General features: G+C 56.4%; 2 protein-coding genes and 1 long non-coding RNA gene across 5 annotated transcripts; 2 read left to right on the top strand and 1 right to left on the bottom strand.

Moving 5' to 3' along the window:
* Positions 1 to 3: 3 nt before the first annotated feature.
* LOC102569535 (solute carrier family 12 member 3) lies at positions 4 to 16,364 on the bottom strand. The gene is made up of 27 exons (XM_059731402.1): positions 16,289 to 16,364; positions 14,162 to 14,475; positions 13,790 to 13,918; positions 13,611 to 13,686; positions 13,399 to 13,494; positions 12,898 to 13,037; positions 12,088 to 12,198; positions 11,804 to 11,915; positions 11,580 to 11,710; positions 11,400 to 11,484; positions 11,097 to 11,257; positions 10,777 to 10,884; positions 10,111 to 10,234; positions 9,899 to 10,000; positions 8,814 to 8,969; positions 8,446 to 8,545; positions 7,526 to 7,637; positions 7,312 to 7,440; positions 7,083 to 7,189; positions 6,721 to 6,803; positions 6,067 to 6,141; positions 5,832 to 5,936; positions 4,954 to 5,065; positions 4,480 to 4,566; positions 3,944 to 4,079; positions 3,492 to 3,559; positions 4 to 922 (listed from the first exon to the last, which is right to left on the bottom strand). Exons 1-27 carry the CDS (start codon positions 16,350 to 16,352, stop codon positions 781 to 783), a joined length of 3,165 nt encoding a protein of 1,054 aa, XP_059587385.1. The 5' UTR covers positions 16,353 to 16,364; the 3' UTR covers positions 4 to 780.
* On the top strand, positions 4,639 to 8,853 carry LOC109281129 (uncharacterized). Of its 2 annotated transcripts, none has more exons than XR_002087686.2 (3): positions 4,639 to 4,726; positions 8,481 to 8,645; positions 8,767 to 8,853. It is a non-coding gene; the product is annotated as an uncharacterized LOC109281129 (long non-coding RNA). The 2 variants fall into 2 exon arrangements; XR_009463622.1 differs by lacking the exon at positions 4,639 to 4,726 and adding an exon at positions 7,629 to 8,228.
* Positions 8,867 to 23,029, top strand: KLHL33 (kelch like family member 33). 2 transcript variants are annotated; one of them, XM_019479452.2, is made up of 5 exons: positions 8,867 to 8,956; positions 18,976 to 19,592; positions 19,703 to 20,648; positions 21,026 to 21,196; positions 21,575 to 23,029. In XM_019479452.2, exons 2-5 carry the CDS (start codon positions 19,025 to 19,027, stop codon positions 22,158 to 22,160), a joined length of 2,271 nt encoding a protein of 756 aa, XP_019334997.2. In that variant the 5' UTR covers positions 8,867 to 8,956; positions 18,976 to 19,024; the 3' UTR covers positions 22,161 to 23,029. The 2 variants fall into 2 exon arrangements, with proteins under 2 accessions (XP_019334997.2, XP_059587413.1); XM_059731430.1 differs by lacking the exon at positions 8,867 to 8,956 and having other exon boundaries at positions 17,699 to 19,592.
* The last annotated feature ends 319 nt before the right edge of the window (positions 23,030 to 23,348 follow it).

The following is a 23,348-nucleotide window of genomic DNA, read 5'->3' as shown; positions in this document are numbered from 1 at the left end:
ACGAGTTGCTGCCAGTCTCAGCCTGACTTCTCAGCTCTGTTCAGTGCAACAAGCCTCCCTGGGTCACATTGAGTCAGCCCTCAAACACAAGGCTTCTGTGCTTTTAAATAAGAATATTTAATATTTACAGCAGGTCCCACTTGGGTACACAGAGAGAGGGAGAGGAGTGGACTAAGGGCTCAGTTACCCCTCCACCAGCAGGCTGAGTCGGAGAGAAGGCCAAACAGGCTGGGGTACAACAGCTTCCTGCTTGCACTGTCTTAGAGAGGCCTGGCCCTAAGGAAGAGACTGCCTTGCAGGCCTGAATCCTGCCTAATGGGTGTTGTCATATTGCAGATATCTGGTCAGTGCAGAGAATCGTAGTTACTTCATTGCTCGGGCCAGGTGCTGAGGACAGACTCCTGGCTGAGCCCCAGTGCACAACTCGCTAGGCTACACCCCACTTCCAGAGCTGGAACAGAACCCAGGAGTCCTGGTTCTGAAGCCCTCCCACCCTGCTTCAGTCACTAGGACCCCTGGCCTCCACTTTCCTCCAGAGCTGGGGACAAAACTCAGGGGCCCTGACTCCCAGCACCTTCACCGGCCCCAGTCGAACCCAATGGACCCAAAGTTGGGTGATAAAACCCAGGAGTCAGAGCTTGCAGTCCAGACTGCTATAATCCAACAAGACTTTGCTCCCAGCACTGGCACAGAACTCCTATGTCCTGGCTCCCTGCCCCTCCCTCTTGGCTGCACCCCACTTTTCCAGTCAGTCCCTTCTCCCCTCCTGCCAAGTTGCCGCTACTGGCAGTAGAACGTGAGGGCATCCTGCTGGTTGCCTCGGATGAAGGCGATGGGTGGGCGCAGGTCCCGGGAGAGGATCTCCAGCCAAGCCATGTAGAGTGCACTGGGACAGGCTCCCTTCCGTACCACAGGCAGGCTCCTGGAAGGAAAGCAGAAGCAGTTATGAATGGGGGAAGGACGCTGGTCATCTCTTCCATCGCCTCTCGCATTTAGGGCCTAGGGCAGGGCTTCTTTTAAAGCAGTGTCCTCCAGACAGGTCTAGCATCAGGTCATCCCCTTGTGACACTAGGCAAAAGGTGGCATTTTAGGCTCACTGACCAGCTCAAGTGGGGGTGCATGCATGACCCTGGGCTAAAACGCTTCCAAGTGCATTTTACTTAGAAACGTGTCAGTTGTTCTGCCTGGGTACGGACACGCGTGCACTTGGAGCTGTTGGAGAACGTTTCCAAAGGGCGGCAGCTGTTCTGTGCTATTTGGGTGTAGGCACGCATCGCACCTGAATCATACATCTGTACAAGCCTTTTCAAGCTGCCTGAAATGGTTCGAGAGCGCGCCCGGAAAACAGAGCACTAGCTTGGACTCGGAGCAGCTCACACGTGGACCCCAAGTGTTCCACGTGCAGCTCTGCTCAGTCCTCCAGGCATCCCACATTGCATTGCTCCCCAATCCCCCACCCACCTTGTAACTGGCTGCTTTATGTGGCCCAAATTCTCATGCCCTCCCTTTTTCTCTCTGTCTTTTTAGCCCTTTTTATCAATGAGCTTCCTTGCGCTGCTTGTTCTATCAAAGCTGTCGTCTTAACAACCAGCTCTGTCCTCACGCCATACTCAGTAGTGGCCCCCTTATGTTCCCCCCAGACCCTGGCACCCTGGAAGTGTGGGTCCAAGCATTTCCCCCTCCCTGGCAAGCACACTGCAGAGTTCAGTTGGGTGCAGGCTGCTGAGCTTTACTGAACTCATGCTGGGAAGCAAGGGGAAATCAGAAAAATGAGCATGCACCACCCCCTGAACCCCCAAAACAGGAGTCCGAGCACTCCCCAGCTCACCCACTACGAGGTACAGTGGGCTGGATGCTCGCTCTCCCCCCTGGTATTGGAGCCACTGCACTTTATGCACAAGTGTGACCCGGGTCCAAAGCAGGAACGTTTGCGAACAGGTCAATTGCTGCATGTGTTTGTTTGCACCCAGGTGTTAGGCTCAGACAAGCTGAAATGGCTCAGCTCTGACATGCTTCAGCCTGGGTGAAAACTGGAGCAGGTTTGCTACATTTGTACCTGCCCCCTGCGTGTCCACACGGGACAGGAACAGCTGCTGCCCTTTTGGAAAGTGCTACCCCAAAGGCACGCGTCTGTACCTGGTGTCCACAGCCTGGACCAGAGCCGTCCAGATGACAGTCCATGGGCCGCATGCAGCCCACAAGGGGTTGCGCTGTGGCCCCCAGTCCACTGGTATCTCTGGTCTCCCTCCTCGGGCTGCTGCCTCCTGCCCAGGGAGCAGGGCCGTGCGGTGCAGGGCGTTGGACAGCCCTGCCCTGCACGGTAAGCACTACAGCAGACGTGCAGCCAGTCCTCCCAGGCAGACGGGCTATTACAGAAACTGGCCGATAGATGGTAGGAAAGCCTGGACTTACTCCAGAATGAAATGTAGAGTAAGCAAGCAGACACGCGACTGCTACATCTGCATGTAGCTGCTCCCCACTTCCTGGAGCAAAGTCACTTTGCCCTGGAGAGAAGCAGCTTTCACAGGTGTCAAGTCACGCATTATATGTCCACTCCATTTATTTATTTTTTATTCCATGGTCTGCATCGTGGCCGCACCTCATGGCTGGACACACCCTGACATTTTTTGTGGGGAAAAATATTCTTTCCTGAGAACAAGCATTTTTTTTTTTTAATGTTTGCCAGTTCAAAAAAAAAAAAAAAGTCTGAACTTGCTCATTTGGTACAAATGGGGTTCAGCTGCTGAGTTTTTAACACTAGAATTAAAGGGATTTTTTTTTTTTTTTTTTAGACCCTGAGAGATGTCTCTAGCAGAGAAAAGGCTATTGAGGTGTTTTATTTTGACAAAACTGACCTGCTGCATTTGGGTTTGCAGCTTGTTAAAATGCTTAAAAATCAAGAAGGGACTTTCAACCCACAGCAAAAAACAAACAACCCGGAAACAATTCATTTTGAAAATGGCAGCGCCTGCCTGTTTCAGATCCTTTACAATAGGGACTGGCAATGTACGGCAGTGCCACCTGGTCCAGCTTGTGCAGCCGGCAGGGCTTCTTTGGCCGGGGTCTTTGCTGTCCCTGCATTTCAGGTGTGGGGAGAGGTGGCAGGGAAGAGCACCAGCTCCCCATCCCGCCTTAGCCGCCAGCCTGGTTGTTCCAGCCCTGGCTCTGAGACGTTGCCAACCACAGCATTTGAATGTGCTTTTGGGAGATGTCCTGCTCCCCTTTCCTTACAAGAAAGGTCTTTTCTTTAGCTCCCACCTTCAAACTCCGTCCCTTCTTTGCCCTGTATGAAAGGGACTCTGGGGAAGGAGAGCTCTCTCCCATAAGGAATCCTCCCAGACCTTTATGGGCAGTTCAATCTGCCCCAGCCCATGTCCAGCAGCCCTCAGTCACCCCCCGCCTTGTCCTGCCCCCCTCCCGCGGTTCCTCTTCCTGCTGGGAGGGTGGGCTGCGTCCGGTCCCGGGGAGGAAGAGAAGGGGCTCGGACTTACATGACAACGAGGGCAGAATTTCGGGAGTTCTCCTGCAGGATTTCGTGCAGCCGGATCTGCTGCTCAGACTGGAGGGACAAAGCAGGGGTCATGAAGGGGCTGGCATGGTGATCCCCCTAGCTCCCTTCATTGCGTCCGGGGTCTCTGGGCTCCCCTCCCTTCTCTGGCGTTTGCAACCTGCCCCTGCCCTCGGAAACAACGCCTGCAGCGCTCGGGGAGCTGAGGGGAGGGGAGGGGGCCTGCCTGTGCATGCGGTATAGTGGGGTGGGGGCTGTCCAGGTGCTCAGTTGCCTGCCCTTGCCATGCTGGGGAAGCTTGCAGTGCAGTGCAGTGCAGTGCAATAAGGGAGGCTCGGAGGGGGCTGTGACCGCTGCTAGCCCGGCTGCTAGGACATTGCACTGCCCGCTAGAGCTGGGGTAGATCCCAGGCGTCCCGGCTCCCCGAATTCTCACCTTCTTCTTGTAGATCTGGAGATCTTCATCTGATACTTTCCAGGGTGCCTCCTTCTTCAGTGCTTCCACCGCCTCAGGGTCCCGCTGACCCTCGTTCAGCCGGTACGGTGCTAGCAGGTCCTCAAACTCCTTCTGGCTGCCAGGCAAAGCGGAGGGTGCTGGGACAGCTCTGTCTTCACCAAGACCCATGGGATGGAGGCGGGGGGTCCCCACTACAGTAGGGTAAGTGGTAGCTTGCTTCCTAAGGGGACTGGGGGCCAGGATCCCTGGACTGTATCTCCACCTCTGAGGCCAAAATAGCATCAATAGAGAATCTGAAGAGATCACGGGTCTCGATTCACCGCTGCCTCCTGCTCGGACCTGCTTGACCTCGCTCCTCTTCCAGGGGTGGTGACAGCCCTGGCTCACGGGCCCCACTCTCTGTTCTAGCCCACTACGCCCGCTCCTCACATCAACTGGTGTTTGAGGGATTTCCCAGTGCCCTCGGCTAAGTGGATACTGGGGAAGCAGGATGAAGGGAGGAGTGGGCTTCTCACCTGCTCTCTTCTGGCTTCCAGGCAATGTCAGGCAGCACGACCACCTCGTTGAAGCCCAAGCGAAACTTGGCGAGGAGGAGCTGGATCCTGCCGTGGAGACGGAGAGAAATCAGGCAGAGGGGGAGAGAGAGGCCAGACTGGGGCCAGCCGGGGTTACTCCTTTGCAGGGAAGAACCCACCAGCCCGAAGGGATGTGTCACAGGGATTTCTCCAGCCCCAGAGGGAGGCCTGCATGCTTGGACAGCGGGTAGGAGTTGGCACCGAGTCCCACTGGGTCGTTTCTCTCTGGGATATACCCCAGCTCTGGAAAGGATGTGGGGTTTTATGCATTCAAGTCAGTGGGGTCTGACACCAGCATCCTTGGATTGGGAGACGAGTGGGATCTGGTGGGCTAGATGGGGGCGGGGGGGTTGCCCCTGCCCAGAGCTTGGGGTTCGCCCTCAGAGGGTCCTTGCCCGCTGGTCTCCTCCTTACTCTTCCCGCTGCTCTTCAGCATTGGCCAGCTGGCTGCTAATGAAGACCCGGACTTTACAGCGGCTCCAACGCTTCCGGCGTGTCAGCAGATACGGGATGAGCAGGGTCAGCCCTGGATGGGGGAGAAAGGATTAGCAAGATGGGCTGGCCAAGATCTAGCGCATTAAATTGCGGGGTGGGAATCAGGATTCCTGGGTTTTATCCAGTTCTGGCAGAGTGGGGGCTAGAGTGGGGTTGGCTAGAAACCAAGCAGGACTCCTGGGTTCCTTGCCCCCGACTTCTTCTGAGCTGCTTCCCTCTGGATAACACGGGGGTCACAGCACCCAGTGCCAGGGTGTGATGAATACTGGTGTCCAGATGGAGTCGAGTGAGGCAGAGGCAGGGGGGAATGACAGAGGATGTGGCTAAGTTGCAGTTGGCAACCGGGCATGGGATGGTTTGGTCAGCTGAGTGAGTCGCATCTCTGTCCTCATGATGATCTGAAGGCAGGAAATGAGATGCCTGCCCAGGATCAGTGCAGGCCAGGGAGAGCTCAGCAGCCTTCTCCAGTGCTTGCATGGGGAATGGGGGGTTGGGGGTGTTTGGGCCTGCAAGACCAGCTCCCTCCGGGGAGAGGTCCCAGCTGCACAGCACTGGCTGGGCTAGCACCGCCTGCAAGCACAGCGCAGCCCTTGCGCGCAACCAGCTGTGTGGCACACGGTGTTGTGCCGAGGCAGTGGGACCAGCCCTGCTTGTGGAGGAGAGTCCTGGTGAGCTGGGTGACCGGGAAGAGTCCCGAGTAGGGACCAGGCATCCCCATCCCAGGGGCCAGAAATAGGACACTGGCTGCAACCAGCCCCTGGTCAAGGGGTGGCTGCGATTGAGCTGCTACGCATTACCCCCGTCATCGAAGAGCCAGTATACATCCAGACATTTCTTCTTCTGGTTGCTCTGGAAGAGGGTCTCCATGTGCTCCTCTGCCCCAACCACCCTGACAGCGCTGCCTGTGGGGAGAGGGGTTGAGCGGGCTGGGAAAGGGGGACACGAGCTCATCCCCAGCTCCACCCCTAACACACATGTCCTCCTCTCAGCCCCGCGATCCATGCCCAGCACCCTTCAGCCCTGTGCCGGTACCTGTGCTGGCTGACGACTCCCGGCGCTGCCTGTCCCACTGCAGCGCTGCCTCGGGGTCCTGAAACATGGGGTTCACTGGAGAAGAAGAGGGGGTTAGAGCCACAGGGCCCTCAGCCCGGTCTGTAGGGGGACGGAGCCTCTCCTGGCCTTGCAAAGAACGGTTTTTGGGGAGGGAGTAGGGGAAATCCTGCCTCTGCCCACCCACACTGTGGGGAATGGGCCTGGCTCTGTGTGTGTATGTGCGTGTGTAGCCCTTGATCCTCACCTGTGTTCCTGGCTGTCCTTGCCTGACACGGCCCTGCTGCTGCCATACTTGTGCTGGCCTTGTGGTGTTTTTCTGATGGGTTTTTTTTTCTGCCGGATGTGTTACGCCGGCTCCCCGCACTGCAGGAGTCAAGCCAGGCAAAGCCCTCTTCTGCACCCCCGATGCCAGCTTAGCTACCTCAGTGTGCCTCAGTGTTGTTATGCCAGCAAAGCTACATGGCAGAAGCTCCATGGCATAGTCTGGATCCATGTCATGACCAGGGCCACAAGGGAAGTCTGTGGCAGAGGAGGGGTTTGAGCCCAGCTCTCTCCCCGGTGCCCCTAAGCACCAGCACGTGTTCACCATCTCTTGAGCAGCATCCTCCCCCGCTCTTCCAGCGACGCACTCACCGTAGGCCCGCACTGTCCGAGACACATCGATCCCCTCCTTCATCCTGAGCACGCAGACCCCGGCCCGGCAGTCGAATGCATCGCTGGGTGGGGGAGCAGACCAGGGTTACAAGGTTACAGCACTGTCAGGGCCCCAAAGGGCCTATAATCCACTTCCCTGTGTCCAAGGGCAGAGCTCTGTTTCAGGGGAGGGGGCAACGCTCTGCATCCCCAGAATAACACCTTCCCCCCCTTGATGCCCCTCACCTGGGCCCAATACCTCTCCCTCCCCCCTGGACACCCCTGTTCTTGCTGCCTAAGGGGCCTTGCTATGAGCTTGCCCCTCATCTGCCCAACCTCAGCTCCCCCAAGTCAGCCCTTACTGGATGATGGCCACGTAGCGCTGTAAGTTTTGGGGCGAGTCCGTCTGCCAGTTCTGTTTGTAGCCCAGCACGACTGTGTTGGGCTTGAGACGCCCTAGACCCGAGACCTGGGGAGGAGATGAGGGGAGAACCGCCAGTCAGCTCAGGGCGACGTGGGGAATAGGACACAGACAGCAGCAAGGCACAGGTCTCCGTCCCGCTCCTTCCGGCCGGGGCCGGACGCTCGCACCTGCATGAGGCTCCGGGCGCCGCTGCACAGGTCCTCTGCCGTGATGACGGTGTAGAAGGAGCGCACCTTGCGTGCATTCAGCCACTTGATGTGTTCATCGGAGTCACTGACCCCAGGGACGTCCTGTGGCTGGGGACAGGCAAGGGTGGGCATGAGGGGTCGAGTGCCAGGCTCCTGCCCCCTCCCGCACAGCCCTAACCAGCGCCGTACTCACCCCGACCACATTGCCGCAAATCATGAGGCTGACGCCCTTGGTGAAAGCGCTAACGAAATCCACCAGGGCTGGGCGGAAGCTGGGGGGGCCCGTCAGCACGAGGCACTGGGGTCTGGAAGAAACGGGGGGCTTAGCAAATCCAGAGATACTACGGGGAGCTGTGTGCTGGCTCCCAGCCCCCTCCCTCTTAACCTGCAAGATCCCACTGCAAGCTTCAGATGCAGTCGGTGCCTCAAACACCGTGATGACACGCGCAGGCTCTGAGCCTAGCACCTAAGCTTGCACTGTAGCCATAAGTGATAGCACAAAAAGGGAGCATCAAGCCTGTGGTTCCCACCTAGGCGACCCCTTCCAAGTCCACGTGGGAGCTCGTTTAGTTCCATTAAGAAAAAAAGGTCATTGAAACAAAGAAATGTGAATAAAACCAAGCGAAGAACCCCTATTGCAATACTAAAAGAGTAACCTTGAACAAGCCGTGGGCAGGAAACCGCCCTCTGACAGTCTGGGGCCCTCTCCTGAGTCTGCCCAGCTGGTGGGAATCTGCATTATGTTGTGGGGGTAACGAGGTAGGCACTGAAATGGTTATTCTTGTGCTTCTCGGGCATGATAATAAAAGTTTGGGCTGTCCATTTGTCTCTTGCCTCTTTTCTGTGTTGTGAGCATTAAGGAAACCATAACTGTACCTTACTTTTGTGTTTCAAGGGTAAATCATTCAGGGAATTGTAGCTGTACCTGAATTTTGTGTCTATGCTTGCAAAAGAGATCCTGATCACAGAGAGGCTGCAGTCTTGTCTCTAAAGGCTGAAAGGTCCTGGGTTTTTGGTAACACCACTGTCCGCCCAGAGCAGAAAGAGAACCTGGATGCCCTGGCTCTCAGCACCCCCCACCTCTAATCCACCATACTCGACACTCGGGCTTACCGGAAGTTTTTGACATGGTCTTCTACTTCTGTTAGGTTGACAGAGTAGGACAATGCCATGTTGTATGTCCCAGCCTGCACGGAGGAGCCCCAGTTGACAGCTGCGGTGGGATGAGGAAGAGGATGCAGAAGAAAGGTCAGTAGGTCCCACACCTACATCCCTCCTAGTGGGAGAGCACATCTGGAGCAGTGAATGGAAAGGTCTGTATATCCCATAGAGGATTCCTGCAGCCCTGCTGCTCTCGTGCCATGCTCCCCCTTTCTCCCCGATGTGACTGTCAATTCTCCCCTGTAACATCCTACTTCGCTTTCCATATTTCAGACCCACCCCACAGGGAGAGAGAAAGGGGCTGGGAGGCACCTCCTCACCTGGCTTCTTATAGCTGACATAGGCCACGCTGACCAGGATGATTCCTACCACAATGAGGGCTGCCCACCAAGTCAGCAGGAACATGATGACCACGGAAATCACAGCACCGAAGAGGGCGCTCCATTTGCTGAAGTAGCGGAAGGTGGGTCGCCAGCCTAGGGTTGTGGGGGGTGATGATATGCACTCGCAGGGATTTGTAGCGTGGCACACTCATCTGACACACCCATCCCTGTTCAGCTCCATCCACCTCCTGCAACACTGAGTGCTCCCAGCTCACTCGGGCCAGTAGGTTAAGGGATCTGTCCAGCTTAGCTCCACTCAGCCCATCCCTTCCAGCCCATTGTATTCAGCCCAATTCCACTCTACCCAGCCCAACCCATCCAACTCAATATATCCAGCCTGACTCCACTGCACATAACCCAGTGCTTCCAACCCAACTCTGCCCTACTCAGTGCAGCCCTCCCCATACCCAACTCAACACCCTCCTATTCAGCACAACCCTTCCACATGCATGTAGTCAAACAACTCTGTCCTCCCCAACCTAGCCCTTGCAAACCAAACCAGTTCTTCCAATAAAACCCAACACTACCTTGCACAGCCTAGCTCTTTCATCTCATCCCACTCTACTCTACTCTGTCCACCCTTCCAGCTCTACTCAGCTCCTACTACACGTGGCCCCGCTGTCCCAATCCAGCTCAACTCCCTCATGCAAACGTACTCCACCCCATGCAGCCAATCCTTCTTGAACTTATCCAACCCAAGCTGATCCTACTCAGCCCAGTTCTAGCAAAGCAACTCAATTCCTCTCACACAGCCCACTCCACTCTCCCCAAGCCAGCTCCACTTCTCCACTAACCCCACTCTCCTATGCAGTCTGATCCAACTTAGCTTATTCCAGTCAAATCTGCCCTGTCAAACCCAACCCTTACAAGGCAACGTGATTCCTGAGTGAGCCCCATCCTTACACCTCAGACTATCCAACCCATTTCTACTCTACCTAGAGCAGCTCTTCCAACTCGCACCGTGCAACCCAGCCCTTCCAAATCAGCGTCTCCAACTCAGCCCATTCAGTAGCTTACTGTACCTGGTGAGTTGGTAATGGTGGCATGGAAGCAACTGAAGTTGATGAGAGCATACGAGCAGAGGAAGAAGTTGGAGATGATGGGGGCAATGGTGTTCAGCTCAGCTGTGGATGCAATAAAAAGAGATATTATATTAATGTGGTAGCCCACTCCCAGGCCATGTGGCATGGTCTCCTTGTACTCATTCCCAGGGCAGAGTCACAATCCCACTCACCAATTAAGATGAAGGCAGTGGCCAGAACAAAAGTCAATGCATAGCCCCGGAGTGGCTCATTGTTCTTGCCATAGCCTTTGGCAAAGAAGCCGATGAAAGGGTAGAGCCTGTCCTGACAGAGGCACTGCAGACAGGAAAGGGCAGGAGTGAGCGGGGCATGCCACAAGAGAGAGAGCTGGTTTACCGAGCGATCCTGGAGGTACGGTAGCATGTGTAGGGGGGGAGAGGGGAGATGGAAGGGAGGGGCTGGGAGAAAGACATGCATTTGGGCTGCAATGATGCCAGCAAGGGTTAGTGTTTGGCGTGATAGTGGGGTGCTGGCACATGAGGGGGTTATGGAGGATGTTCAGATATCAGTGGGGATGTTCTGAGGGTTTCTTTGGGGTACTGCAGTACTCTGAGGTCCATGGATGCGGGGGTGTCCAGATCAGTTGCGATAAAGGTGTTTTGAGGTGTTGTTGGGGTGAGGATTAGGGATTCTTGTGGTGTCAGCTGGGGATTTAGGAGCGGTTGTGACACTGGGATTTCAGTCATAGACAGTGCTGGCAGGGCTGTCGATGACAGCAGGGTGTGATTGCACGCGAGTGTGCCAGCGGAGGTATGCACAGCGTGTAGCAGCTGTTGTGATGCCGGGTCCTTCCACTTCCAACACGCTCCCCCACACACCTGGAAAACCTTGGGGGCAGAGACGAGGCAGGCTAGGGCTGAGGAGAGGGTGGCAGCAAAGATCCCAGCTGTGATGAGGGGACTGAAGCCGGACACCATACTCATGGTCTGCGGAGAGAAAGGTCCCACTATAAGTCCCAGCCTGCGAGATCCTATAGCCACCTTCTCCCCAACTCCTAGTCCTCCCTGCCCAGGGCTGACGGCTTCCCCAGGCCCTCCCTCTCAACACTGAGCCCTCCTGTAGTCCTTCCTCCACAGGTGAGGCCCCACCGCAGCCCCCCACTCCCCTAGGGAGGTCCTGCCCCCATCCTCCAGAGTACCTGGTAGTTGTTGGCCATCCCATGTTCACAAGTCCCGGTCTGGATGCACGAGCTGAAGTTCCAGCCGTAGTGGCAGCCCAGGCCCAGGCAGTCACCTGTGGCATTGAGGGAGCCCAGGGTGTCATTCATGCTTCCAGATGCATCACGCAGGACACAGGAACCTGGAAGGAAATGTGGAAGATGAACCCTCCCAGGTCAGGACATGCCTCACGCTAAGCCCCCAGCCCCACTGCTCCTGCAGCACAGTGCCCTCTCATGTCGGCTATACCCCTTCTCTGCCCTGTCCCCACACCATGGCATCACCTATGGTCGCGGACACAGCCAGGTAGGAGAGCGTTGTCCAGAAGATGGCTAGCAGGGTTCCTTTGGGGATGGCCACAGCGGGGTCCTGCAAAGAGGGACAAGTCAGGGCTGGGCGGCAATTGTACCCCACGGCACTGCAGGTCATTCTTCCACCTGACCCTGGTGGGCCTGGCTGCCCACCTTGAGGTCTCCAGAGATGTTGGCCCCAGCTAAGATGCCAGTGGCAGAAGGGAAGAAGATGGAGAACATGGTGAAGAAGCTGCTTGACTCTCCCCGCCAGTCTGGCCCAAGATTTTCCATGAAGATATCCCCTGTGGACAGGGGGAGGCAGAGGGTGAGTCACGCAGCGGGGATGGGGCTGTCGGAGCCAGCATCCAGAGGAGGGACATGCCACTGCTCCTTACCTTTGTAGCTGAAGTAGCCTTTGGACATCTTCTCCTCAGTACCAGGCAACAGGGTTCCCACAAAATAGTTGATAAAGGAGACCATGATGACTAAAAAGAAGACGACTTGGGCCTGCAAGTGGGCATGGAGAAGAGCTGCGAACCCATCGCTACCTGGGCAAACCACGAGGCTCCCCTGCCACAGCCGGCAACACAACCCAGAGGTGCGGACGCCCAGCCCCCTGCTGCAACTCGCTAGAGCCCATTCCCCGCCCAGAGCCAAGGAAAGGATCCAGGCATCATACCTTGGCTTCCCACTCCATGCCAGCCACTGCAATGCCCATCAGCACAGTCACTGTGATGACTCCCACGATCCGGATATCATTTGTAGGATCTGTCATCACCACGTCAAACTCCTAGGGGGTCACACAGAGATGGAGGTTAGCAGGAAGGAGCCTGGTAGAGAAGTGAGAGGCAAAGGGTCAGGGACTCAATGTAGGGAAGGAACCATGGATTAGGTTAGATCTGGGGCTCCTTTTCCCATGGGAGTCAGATTGAGGGCTCAGGTTAGGATCAGGGTTAGAGCTGGGGTAAGGGCAGGGTAGGTATGAGGCTTGTGTTATGATTCTGGTTAGGGCTAGGGCTCGAGTTTGGACTCGAGAAGGGCTAGAAATGGAGTGATGAATGATTTTTGGTTTGGCATTACATTTGGTTAGGGTTTGGATTAGGTGTAGTGTCAGCATTAGGATTAGCATCAGGTTTGGAGTGATCATTAGGGTCAGGTGACAGACCAGTGTTGGGGCGGGAGTGACACTTAGTCACAGAAAGGCTTAGACTTGGGTTAGGGCTGAAATAATAGGTTCGGAAGGAAGATTAGGGCTAAACCTAGGGGTAGGTTTGGACTGACGGTTAGAGCCTGGGTTGGGTTTCAGGTTAGGTCTTGCTTTGAACTGATGGTTCAAGCTAGCATTTGGGTCATGGGATGGTCATGGTTAGGGTTGGAATGATGCTTAGATTTAGGGTTCAGGTTGCAGCGATCAGTAGGGCAGGGCTGGGGTTAAGCTTAGGGTTGCTGCGGTTGCTGTTAGGACACGGTTGTGCTGGGCCCCTCTTACCAGCAGCAAGTCACGCACGGTCTCGGCAAAACCCACAACATGCATGGCCACAGCCACGGCATTGGCGAAGGAAAAGAGAAGCCCGATAGATCCTCCCAGCTCAGGACCCAGGCTGCGTGAGATCAGGAAATAGGTACCCCCTGTGCTTGGACAGACAGAGAGTCAGGCTTGTTGAGCAGGGTGGGATCCAACTCTTGACTTGGTGCAGCTGTAAGGTGAGCCCTAGAGACTCTGCGTGCGTGTGTGTGCATGCACGTGTATGCACATGCCCACACGTATGCACAGTCACATGTGCCTGCTATTAAGTTGAACTACCTGCTTCCAGCATGGAGCGCTCGCTTGGCTTCCAGCTCATCCTGCCTCCATGTGTTGCACCCAGTCCGGCCCCCACTGACCCCACCACAGCACCAGCCCACCCTGCCATGACCAAACTGGGGACTGTGGCTTGCTGTCCTGCCATGGCTGTGCTGGTAGCAGGGTGCACGAGGCCACACAACTCACCTGCCTTGACCTTGCCATTGGTGGAGATGGCGGAGATGGAGAGGCCAGTGACAGTAGTGACCAACGCTGACATGAGGATGATCAACCAAGTCAGCCCTGCGGGGGTGGGAGTCAATGAGTGGTGAAAGCTGGAGGATGGGACTGCTCCCTGCTGCCTCTCCACCCATCTGGGTGGGCTCCCAGCCCGGTCCCTCCTCTCCCAGCCCCATTACCGATTCCAGCCTGAGCCGTGATCCAGGGCAGCCGGAGGTAGAGGATCACACCCCAGATGTTCAGCATGCACCGGATCTGGGGAGAGAAACCAGGGAAGAGCGGATGATGGGACCCCAGAGTCTGGCCCGCTCCCCTGCTGGCCCCATGCCCCTCTCGGAGGGGGAAAAGCTCCCTTTACCATCACGCCAGTGACCCAGCCAAACCGAACAGGCTCTGCCACGGAGGCTGCTGCCTCTGGATCATCGTCCGTCACCTTCGAGTTGGGGACCCCAGGGTCTGGGACTTCAGGGAAAACCTCTCCGTTTTCCTGGGCACAGATGGAAAGCAGGGTTAGAGCCGCCCTACAGACCCTCCCCGCTCTGCCCCCGGCACAGCTCCCTTAACGGTGTCATCCTGTCCTGCACACCTTGCAGCAGTGATCCCAGCTAACCTGCCCACCTCTCCTTCCCTCAGCAGCACGCTGCCTATGCACCTCCAGCAGAAGCACAGTGCCCACCTTGTTCCCTGCAGCACCGTGCCCCCCACCCTGAGCATGCCCCTAATGCCCTACCGCATTGCGCAGCACTTCCAGGGAGGGGCGGCTCTTGCGGACTCGTCCCGGCGGCACCGAATGCGCGTAAAACTCGTAGCAGGGGCTGGCATCAATGGTGGTCTCGTAGTCCGGGGGCGCCGACAAGGAACCCCCTTCTTCTGACTGGCCCGAGCCCCCTGGGGCTGGGGGCTGGGGGCCGCTGTCTTCTCCCCTGCTGGGTTTCTTGGCCGGTCTGGTCTGGAGCCTCCTCACCTTGAACCGCCCCAAGGCCACGACAGTTTTATAGGCTGGAGAGTCCATGGTGGAGCAGGCGGGCGAGTCACGGGGTCCTTCTGCTTGGAGCAGGGAGGGTTAGGAGGGAGTTACACGCACAGGCGTGAGCAGCAGGATCCAGTCCCCCCAGCCGGCACACGCACACGGGCACGCAACATGCACACATACTGGCGTGTAGCAGCCACCTGTATTTTGCAGCCTGCAAAACCGAGGCACGGACTCCACCCTGGAGGGAGCAGTGAGGTCAGGGCCCGCTAGTGCTCATTTCTCCCTCGGGACTGGGGGTAGGACCCAGCACCCCTGCTCTAACCCACCAGCCCCCACTGTCCCCACTGGGGAGCAAAGCCCTGGCTTCACCGATCCGTTCTGGGAGAGGAGTGGCACCTCGTGGCTGCAGGTGGGGGAAGAGAGGTGGGAGCCGGGATGCCTGGGGATGGTCACTCTGTCCAGAAGCAGAGTGGGAGTCTGTGCCCCGGGGTCCGTCTGCTTTGGAAGAGGAGCAGGGTCCGGTGGGCTGGGAGTGCCTCCAGAAGGGGAGAAGACAGGGTGGTTGCCTGTCCATCAGTCTGTACCGTCTCAGGTGCCCAGGTACCTGTTCTGCAGCTGCTCTCCATGTACCGTCGCGGCCAGTTCACTCCTTCCTTCTCCCTCTGCCGGCCGCTTGCCTGCTTTATATGGACCCTGGCTAGGAGTCCGGGCCAGGCCCTCCAGAACCGGCCCAGGCAGCCCCTGGCCGGCCCCACCAGCCTACCCCCATCCCATCCCCACTCCTCCAAACAGAAACTTTCCAGCAGGAAAGATCCCCCCTCCTCATTGCCGTGCTGTTTGCTCAGCTTATCTTCCCTGCGTTCTTTCCACTGGGCTCGAATCATCCCGGTTTCGCTTGGGGGGGTGGGGGGGGGCAGTGTGGAAAATAGCAGGGGCAGGGCAGGTAATCATCCCTGTACTCCTCCCCACCCGGGCAACCACAGGCCTCTAGGTGAAAGTGGGGGTCCAGAGCTGGTCAAGAGGCCAAGGGGAATTGGTCACAGGGGGCTATTGGGGAGAGAGTGGTGCGACTCCATACACACACACACACACACACACGCCTTCCAGCAGGGGTCAACAGGGACATACATGTGTGCACATTTGCACGCCTGGAACAGGGCTCTCTCCTTCCAGCAGAGGGCAGCTGATGCACATGTGCATGCACACACAAAATCACATGCACGTGCACAGGCACACTCCCTTGTGACTAGTCAAACGAAGAGTATACATCCAGGGTTTGTTCCCACGCTGAGCCTGGAGCGAGCGCCCAGGAGTTTTGTGCCCGTAGTTTGATTTTTCGTGCAAAGAAAACGCCGTGTGCGTTTGCATGTGCGGGTGTGAGTGCAAGTGTGTGTTCACATGCATGCACACTGACCCCTGCTGGAAGGAATGAGCCCTGTTAGGCCCACGCTGCTCATCCCCAGGGGGATCCTATCTCACCCAGGGCTGCTCTCAGGGCAGGGCAGCTGCATGCTGTGCTTGTGGTCGTCCTCAGGCTGGTTGCTTTCTATGCCAATAGAAACAGTTTGGCAACCAGACAACTCCAGTCTTGTATCTGAAGCTGGCCAGGAAAGAAAGCTGCCAGGGCAGATTGGGACTGGGGTTGAAAGTCCTTGCACATCGGCACGCCTGTCCTTCCAGCCTCTACCGAAGTACACGCTACCCATTTGTCCCCCTACATACCCCATTTGTCTGTCTGTCCATCCCTCCAAGCAGCCTACATCTCCATCCACACCTTCCCACACATACGTCTACTCATCCATCCATCCATCCATCCCCTTTATCCAGCCGCCAACTTAATCTCCCCTCTTCCGTCCATTCACTAGCTCAGCAAACCCCACGCACCTCCATATAAATATGAGAACTTCTCCCTCTCTGTCTCTCTCTCTGCCTTTTCCCCCATCTTCATTCTCCTTGCATTTCCTCCCCCTTTCCCCCCACCTCTCCCCCCGCAACGCCCCCTTGCAAGAGGCCCGCCCCGTCCTTTTGTTCCATTCCTGGAAAAACCAACAACAACACTTTTCTGACTTGACCTGGGGAAATCCCCTCTCCCCTGGACCTGCCCCAACTGCAGGAGGGTAAACCAGAGCCTCTGCCAGGAGTCCTGATCTGCTCCTACCCGCCACCGTCCCTGCTGAGACCCCACTCCCCGTCCGTAACAGGGAAGCACACCCAGCACTTCTGCACCCCCATCCCCAAAGGGACACACTCCTCTCCCACAGCAGGGCTTGGACCCCAGTACTCCTGCCTCCCAGCCCTGCTTGCCTTCCCATGCCATAGGCAGAGCCCAAGGGTCCTGCCTCCCAGCCCCCTGGCTTTGAACCCATGAAACCCCAGAGCTGGGGCACAACCCAGGAGTCCTGGCTCATAGTCCCCCTTGCTTGAACCCCAAGAGTCTTGTCTCCCAGTTCCCCTTGTTCAAGCCAACTAGACCCTACTCTCTTCCTAGAGCTGGGGAGAAAAGCCAGGAGTCATAGGAGCCCTCCCCTCTCACCCCTGTCCTAAACAGGAGACCCACTGCCCCAAAATTAGCTCCCCAGACTCACCTTTTGGTCCATCAAGATCTGGCTCTTGGCACTCGGCTCCTCCTTTCCCTTGCTCCTGGTCTCCACCCGGCTCCTTTGCTCTGTGGGACTTCTTCTCGCTGCCATTCGCCATCCCTTTGAGCACCAATTCCTTCCCTTTCTCCCCGTTTCGTCCCTGTCGAACTGTCCCTGTCTTCCATTCACGCTGAGTCTTCCCTCTTCTTTTTTTTTTTCCCTTTTTATTTCCGTCTGTCCACACCCACCTCTACCCCACACCCCGATTCCCCGCCCCACCCCACCATGTGGAGCATATCCCCAGGGCAGAAAGTTCCCTTCCAGACAGGTGTATCTGGGATCTCAGTCCTGCCTTGTTGCCAAATCCCTCTCCAGTGTCAACTGTATGGGGATAAGGATACTGTGCACCATATTGCAGAATATGGAAACTAATGTGAAATCCCTGCCAACACTGCAATGGTTAGGATACGCAACCCTCTGCTATATGTCTCGGCACTCGGGACTCATAGATATCGGCATCTTGCGCTATTGGGGAATCCTCCTCTGGGATCAGCAGCGCGGCGTATGACACACATCACAAGGTTTGCCAGCCGTCTCGAAGGCTCTCGAAATGCCAAACACGGAGGATTTCTCCTGGGTGATCAATTCTGCCTTATTGGAGAATCCCCATGCGGGTGAGCATTATTGGGGCCAGGATATATATATATATATATATATATATATATATATATATATATAACCACAGGATTTCCCAGCTCTCCTCTAGCACAGCTCCCAACCCTCAGGCTGGGCAGGGGAGGATTTTCTCCTCGGGACTTTGGGTACATGGGAGGCTGGCTGGAGTCCCATGTCCAGCTATAATTAACCACAGAGCCAGCTGGGAGCCTATCCAACATTTCCCCCTGATCAGACTCCGGCTCCGAAGGACCTCTGGAAAGGTCAGCGTCACCCCACAACAAGCGCCCCACAGGTAGGAGAGGGCTTGGGTAGGGTGTGAGCCCCCTGGGGAGCAGGCAGGGATCCAGGGGGGCACACAATGCACAGCAGGCAGATACAACACAAATGCACGCACCCAAACACGTAGGCATGGGACATCCACCAGAAAATCAAACAAATCCAGCCCACACGAGCATCAGAAAACAAATACACCACCAATATGTACAACACAGACATGGCCGCACACAACACAAGCATGCATGTACAACACAACAGACGTGTACGCCATGAGCGTATGGACTATGCACAGCAGAAATGCACAAAAACAAATGCACACACAGACCACCAACCTCCAAGCTATACCCGACACACACAGAAGACATACCCAATGCATCCACATGACTAATACACACACACACTTACCACACAACAAATACACACTCCTGAATATACAGACCGGATATACAGTATCATAACACACACATATCCAAAACAACAAATACAGGCGTGCACCACACAACAAATACACACCCCACAAATGTCCAGGCCATGCATAAACATGTCTATACATAGCTGCATAAAAAATACACACCATGAACATTTAGATCCCATTAATACACACAGATGTGTCTACATGTTCAATTAATGCTCTTCAAGTGATGAGCATTAAATCTAGTACCTCCATTGTGAGGTACTAGAAAAATGCCCTTTAGGCTATTTGAATTAGCCCATTTCAATCATGCTAGCTAAGGAGCATGTGTTTTGGGGGACACTTTAATGCGCTTTAAAAGACACTAATGCGCATTAAAGTGCACGTGTAGATATGCCCACACACCACACCAAAAATATGCACACGACTCAGCGATTATATAGACGCACGGGCCGCAAACGCAATGATCTACACATACCTTGTACAATATGTCATGCTTAGCTCAGAAACTACGCGATAGTACATAATACAAGGACCCCACACACACACAACACACACACGGTAGATGTTCAGGTTTAAGCTCCTAAGGGTGCTATTTCTTACCCTGCATCATTGTGGTTTTGCAGAGTGAGGAAAAGGGCACCGGGCCTTTCCCATCCTTTCCCGGCAGGGAGGATGTGGCCAGGTGTGGGACCGGATTCCCCGGCAGAGGAAGAGGAGGAGAAGGCCACGTCAGAGCCCCGCAGGGAGCTGCTGAATGAGGACCATGCCCGGCAGTTCTTCGAGGTGGCGGTGGAGCTCTGTGCGCAGAACCAGCTGGTGGATGTGGACGTGATCTCGGGCTCACGGACACATCATGCCCACGCTGTGGTTTTGGCAGCTGTGAGTTCCTTCTTCCGAGAACGGCTGGAGCAAGGGGCAGTGGGCGAGGTTGACATGAGCCAGCTGGCCACGCCGCATGGCTGGAAAGCCATTCTGGATTTTGCCTACTCAGGGGTTGTGGAGACCACATCAGACAGTGTCCAGGAGGTGGTGGCTGCAGCTCAGGTCCTGGGGGTGCCACGAGTGGTGGAGATTTGCCAAAGAAGATGGCTCAGTCCAGAAAAAGAGGAGGAGGAAGAGGAGGAGGGAAGGAGGACCCCATCGGACGAGCAGTGGGAGACCCTGCATAGCATTGAAAAGCTATATGGAGATAAGATTGGCTGTGACCTGGACCTGGAAGCTCAAGGAAAGACTTTCAAAGGTGAGCTGGGGGGGGGAGCTGCAATTAGGGAAGGAGCTCAGAGCCGGGCTAGGAGGACGGCTGTGGTGGGGTCGCCCATCCCTAGCCCTCGTCTTCTCTCCTCCCCACAGTGCACCGCGTGGCCCTGTGCTGTGGCTGCGAGTTTTTCCGGGCCATGTTCACCAGCGGGATGCGGGAGTCGGTCCAGGCCACCCCACTCCGCACCCTCTTCTCGGTGCCGGACCTCCACCTCCTCATCTCCTTCGCCTACTCAGGAGCACTAGGAGGCACCTGGGATGAGATCCTGGATGCAGCACAGACTGCCCTGCAGTACCAGGCATCGGGCATCTTCTCCCTCTGCCTAGACCTCTTCCAACACCAAATGACCCCGGAGACCAGCCTAGACGTCCTATCCTTTGCCCAGGCCTATGACCTGCGCCAGCTGGTCCAGACAGCTGAGGACTTTGTGCTGATGAACTTTCCCTGCGTCTCATCCACCCCCAAGTTCCTCGACCTCTCTCTGGACCAGCTTCTATGGTTCCTCCGCTCCGATGCCCTCTACATCCTCAACGAACTGGAGGCCTTTGAAGGTGCCCTGCGGTGGCTGAATGCCGACCGGGCCCAACGGCTGGAGGAAGCTGAGAAAGTCCTCAGATCCATTCGGTTCCCCTTGATGTCTGGACGGGAGTTAAAGCAGGTGCGTGCTGTGGATTTCATGGCGAAACCGGGCCGGTTCTACGACCTGCTGGTGGAGTCGCTTGCCAGCATCCCCCCCGGCACGTCCACCATGGAGCGGCTGCCGTGCCGCATCCGCACCACGGAGAAGGTGCTGGTCATCTGTGGCGGAGACAGCGTCATGGCAAACATGGCCATGCGCTGCCCCAACCGGGAGCTGTGGTTCTCCCACCGCTTCCTCAGTGGCATCGGGCTGGTGAAGCAGGTGGAGTGGCGGTACCTGGGGGAGTTCCCCGATGGGCCACGCTTCCGCCACGCCGTGGTCGTGATGGGCAACGTGCTGTATGTTGTTGGAGGCAAGCAGTACTATGGGGTGAGGGACATGCTGACCACGGCATTCAGGTGAGTGGGAAGTCCGTACAGCGCAGGGACTTTGCCCTCGAGAGGGTGCCGGCTCTAATCCAGTCCCGTGGCAGGAGACTCGGCTGGCTCAGGGGGTTAAAGAAAGGAGCATGGGACCTTCTCTATGCAGGGAGCACCTGTTTTGACACAGTATTAAACTTTGCAGGGGTCAGGATGGTGACCCTTTCTCTTTCAAAGGGTGCCAACTCTCATCTGACCCAAGGATTTGCTGGGAGGTGGCAGAAGAGGAGACCCCCTTTCAGCGGGAGTTGCTCCTGATACTGTCCCCAGGCAATGGGGGACAGGTTAGCATAGCAGATGAGGAGGGGGCTGTTCCCTTGCAAGGGGTGCCGGTTTCAGTCCTCTCCTTCCTTTAGGTTTGACCCCATGCAAGGCTCCTGGGAGCGCCTGGCAGACATGTCTTGTGAACGCAGCTACTTTGCAGCCGTGGGTGCAGGTGGGCTGCTCTATGCGATGGGAGGCAGCTCTGCCAACCGATACTGCATGGACTCGGTGGAGTGCTATGACCCAGCTGCCAATGCATGGAGGTGAGATGGGGATGGGAGCGTTCCAGGCACCTGTGTCCCTTTTCTCCTAAGACACATGCAAGCCTGATTACCTGTGCCATGATGTATGTGGTCCAGATGTCTAGAGCTCCACTGGGATGAGACCTGGAGGCCTGGGAGGTTACAGACCAAGGTAGCTCTATTATCTGGAGGCCTGAAAGCCCATAAGACATAGGCCAAGGTAGCCCTATTAGCATGAAGCCTGGGGTCCTTGGGAAAGTGGGAGAGCAGAAGCCAAGGCCAGAGGCAGGCAGCCTCGTGGCTGCAGGCATAAGCCAAGCCCATTGACATGGGACCAATTTTCTCTTAATTTCCTTTCCTTTCCTTCCTGCCCACCTGGTTCTGGTCTCTCCCCTGCAGACCGTCCCACCCTCTCCCGGCTGCGCTCTGCGGCCAGGCTGCCTGCGTGCTGGATGGCACCATCTACGTTTCGGGCGGCTGCGACGGCTCCTGCCGCTGCCTGACCGCTCTGCTCCAATACCACCCGAACCACCCACCCACCCAGCGGGCACCTATGCAGGAGGAGCGTGCTGGCCATGTCATGGAGGCTTTGCGGGGACAGCTGTACGTGGCAGGGGGCTTGCGCTGGCGGGACGGCCACGGGGGTTATGCTGACCAGCTGGCCTGCGAGGTCTACAGCCCTCGTCTAGACACCTGGACCCTGCTGAGCCCCCTGCCCCACGCCCACGTGGTTGCTGCCTCAGTTGTACTGCAAGGAGAGCTGTATGTCCTGGGGGGGTACAGCCATAACACCTATCGTGACACTCACCTAGTGCACTGCTACCACCCAGGCCAGGACCGCTGGATGGGCCTGGGCACCCTGCCCCAGGCCTATGCAGACCTGCGGGCCTGTGTCCTGTCTGTGCCACCTGCCTTGAGGGACGACAAAGGAGGATCCCAACACCACCCCAAGGAGAATAAGAGCCTCCCCAGTTCCTCCCTTTAGGATGAGGGGCCCTGATGCCCCTCCGATGCTTTTGTCCAGTCCACCCACATTATGGGTGCTTTCACTGATGCGCTGCAAGTTGGACAAAACTATTCATGTTGCACCTTACCGACCACTCTACGACCGCCTGTTTAATCCACCCAAGGCCTGCCTCCCTTCGCAATGCCCCTTATGGAGCAAGCTCCCTGACCAGGATTTGTCTGCAAGATACTGTCTGGATTAAGCAATGGGATTCACAGGAAGTCACAAACAAGTGCCTTGTGACAAACCTCACTCGTCAACCTGCTGGCTTTAAACTACCACGGCAAGAGCGGTCCCTGCTAAAGAGGCTCAGGACAGGCCAAGGCTCCTGTGCAGCCAACCTTCACTGCTGGGGCCTCGGTGATAACCCATTGTGCACTTGCGGAGAGATACAAGCAATGCTGTGCATCAGCGAGGAGTGTCCCCTCTACGTACTTAAGAGATGGATTAATAACTTTGAACTCAGCTAACAAGGAGGCTATTGCTTGGCTTTGGGGATTTGCATTTGCTAAATAAATAAATAAATAATGGGGGCTCTATCATATGAGCTGAGAGGCCTCTTGGATCTCCCAAACAGGACAGGGCTGTCTCCAACATGACAGGGAGATCCCCCAAAAATGGATACGCTTCCTTACACGTGGGACATCAGCCTGGCACCACCCCACAGGACTGGGGTATGTCTGATAGAGAAGGAGGAGAGATGAGGATCAGCAGGGGAGAAGCCTGATGTTTCCTGATCATCCATGGTGTGGGGTGACCGAGGTTGCTGCGTCCAGGGGCAAGGTCTGTCCACCCCTTCACTGTGGGGCCAGTACCAAAGTAAGTCAGTAAAGAAGGTATGCAATTCATGGTCCTGCTTGGTTCTTTTAAGGGGACTGAGGAAGAGACACAGCCCCAGGGGCCCACAGAGGCAGGAGCCAAAGGGTAGGACCCAGGACTCCTGGCTTCAAGCGCTGCTCTAACCCACTACAGCCCATTCCCCCCTCCTGGATCTAAGAGCACCCCGAGTTCCCAACCGCTGCATTTCCTGTCACTGAAACGAGGAGCAGCTGATTTAATCTGGTCTTGGCTCCTCGGTATTGGTCACAGCTGGGGTGAGGCTGGGAACCCAGACGCCGGAGATCTATTCCCAGCACCGGGAGGGGGATGGGGTCTAGTAAGTTATGA

The sequence above is a fragment of the Alligator mississippiensis genome, chromosome 7 (genome assembly GCF_030867095.1).
Source record: "Alligator mississippiensis isolate rAllMis1 chromosome 7, rAllMis1, whole genome shotgun sequence".
NCBI lineage: Eukaryota > Metazoa > Chordata > Crocodylia > Alligatoridae > Alligator > Alligator mississippiensis.
Note: the sequence above shows the minus strand (reverse complement) of the source record. Positions and strands in the feature narration are given on the sequence as shown.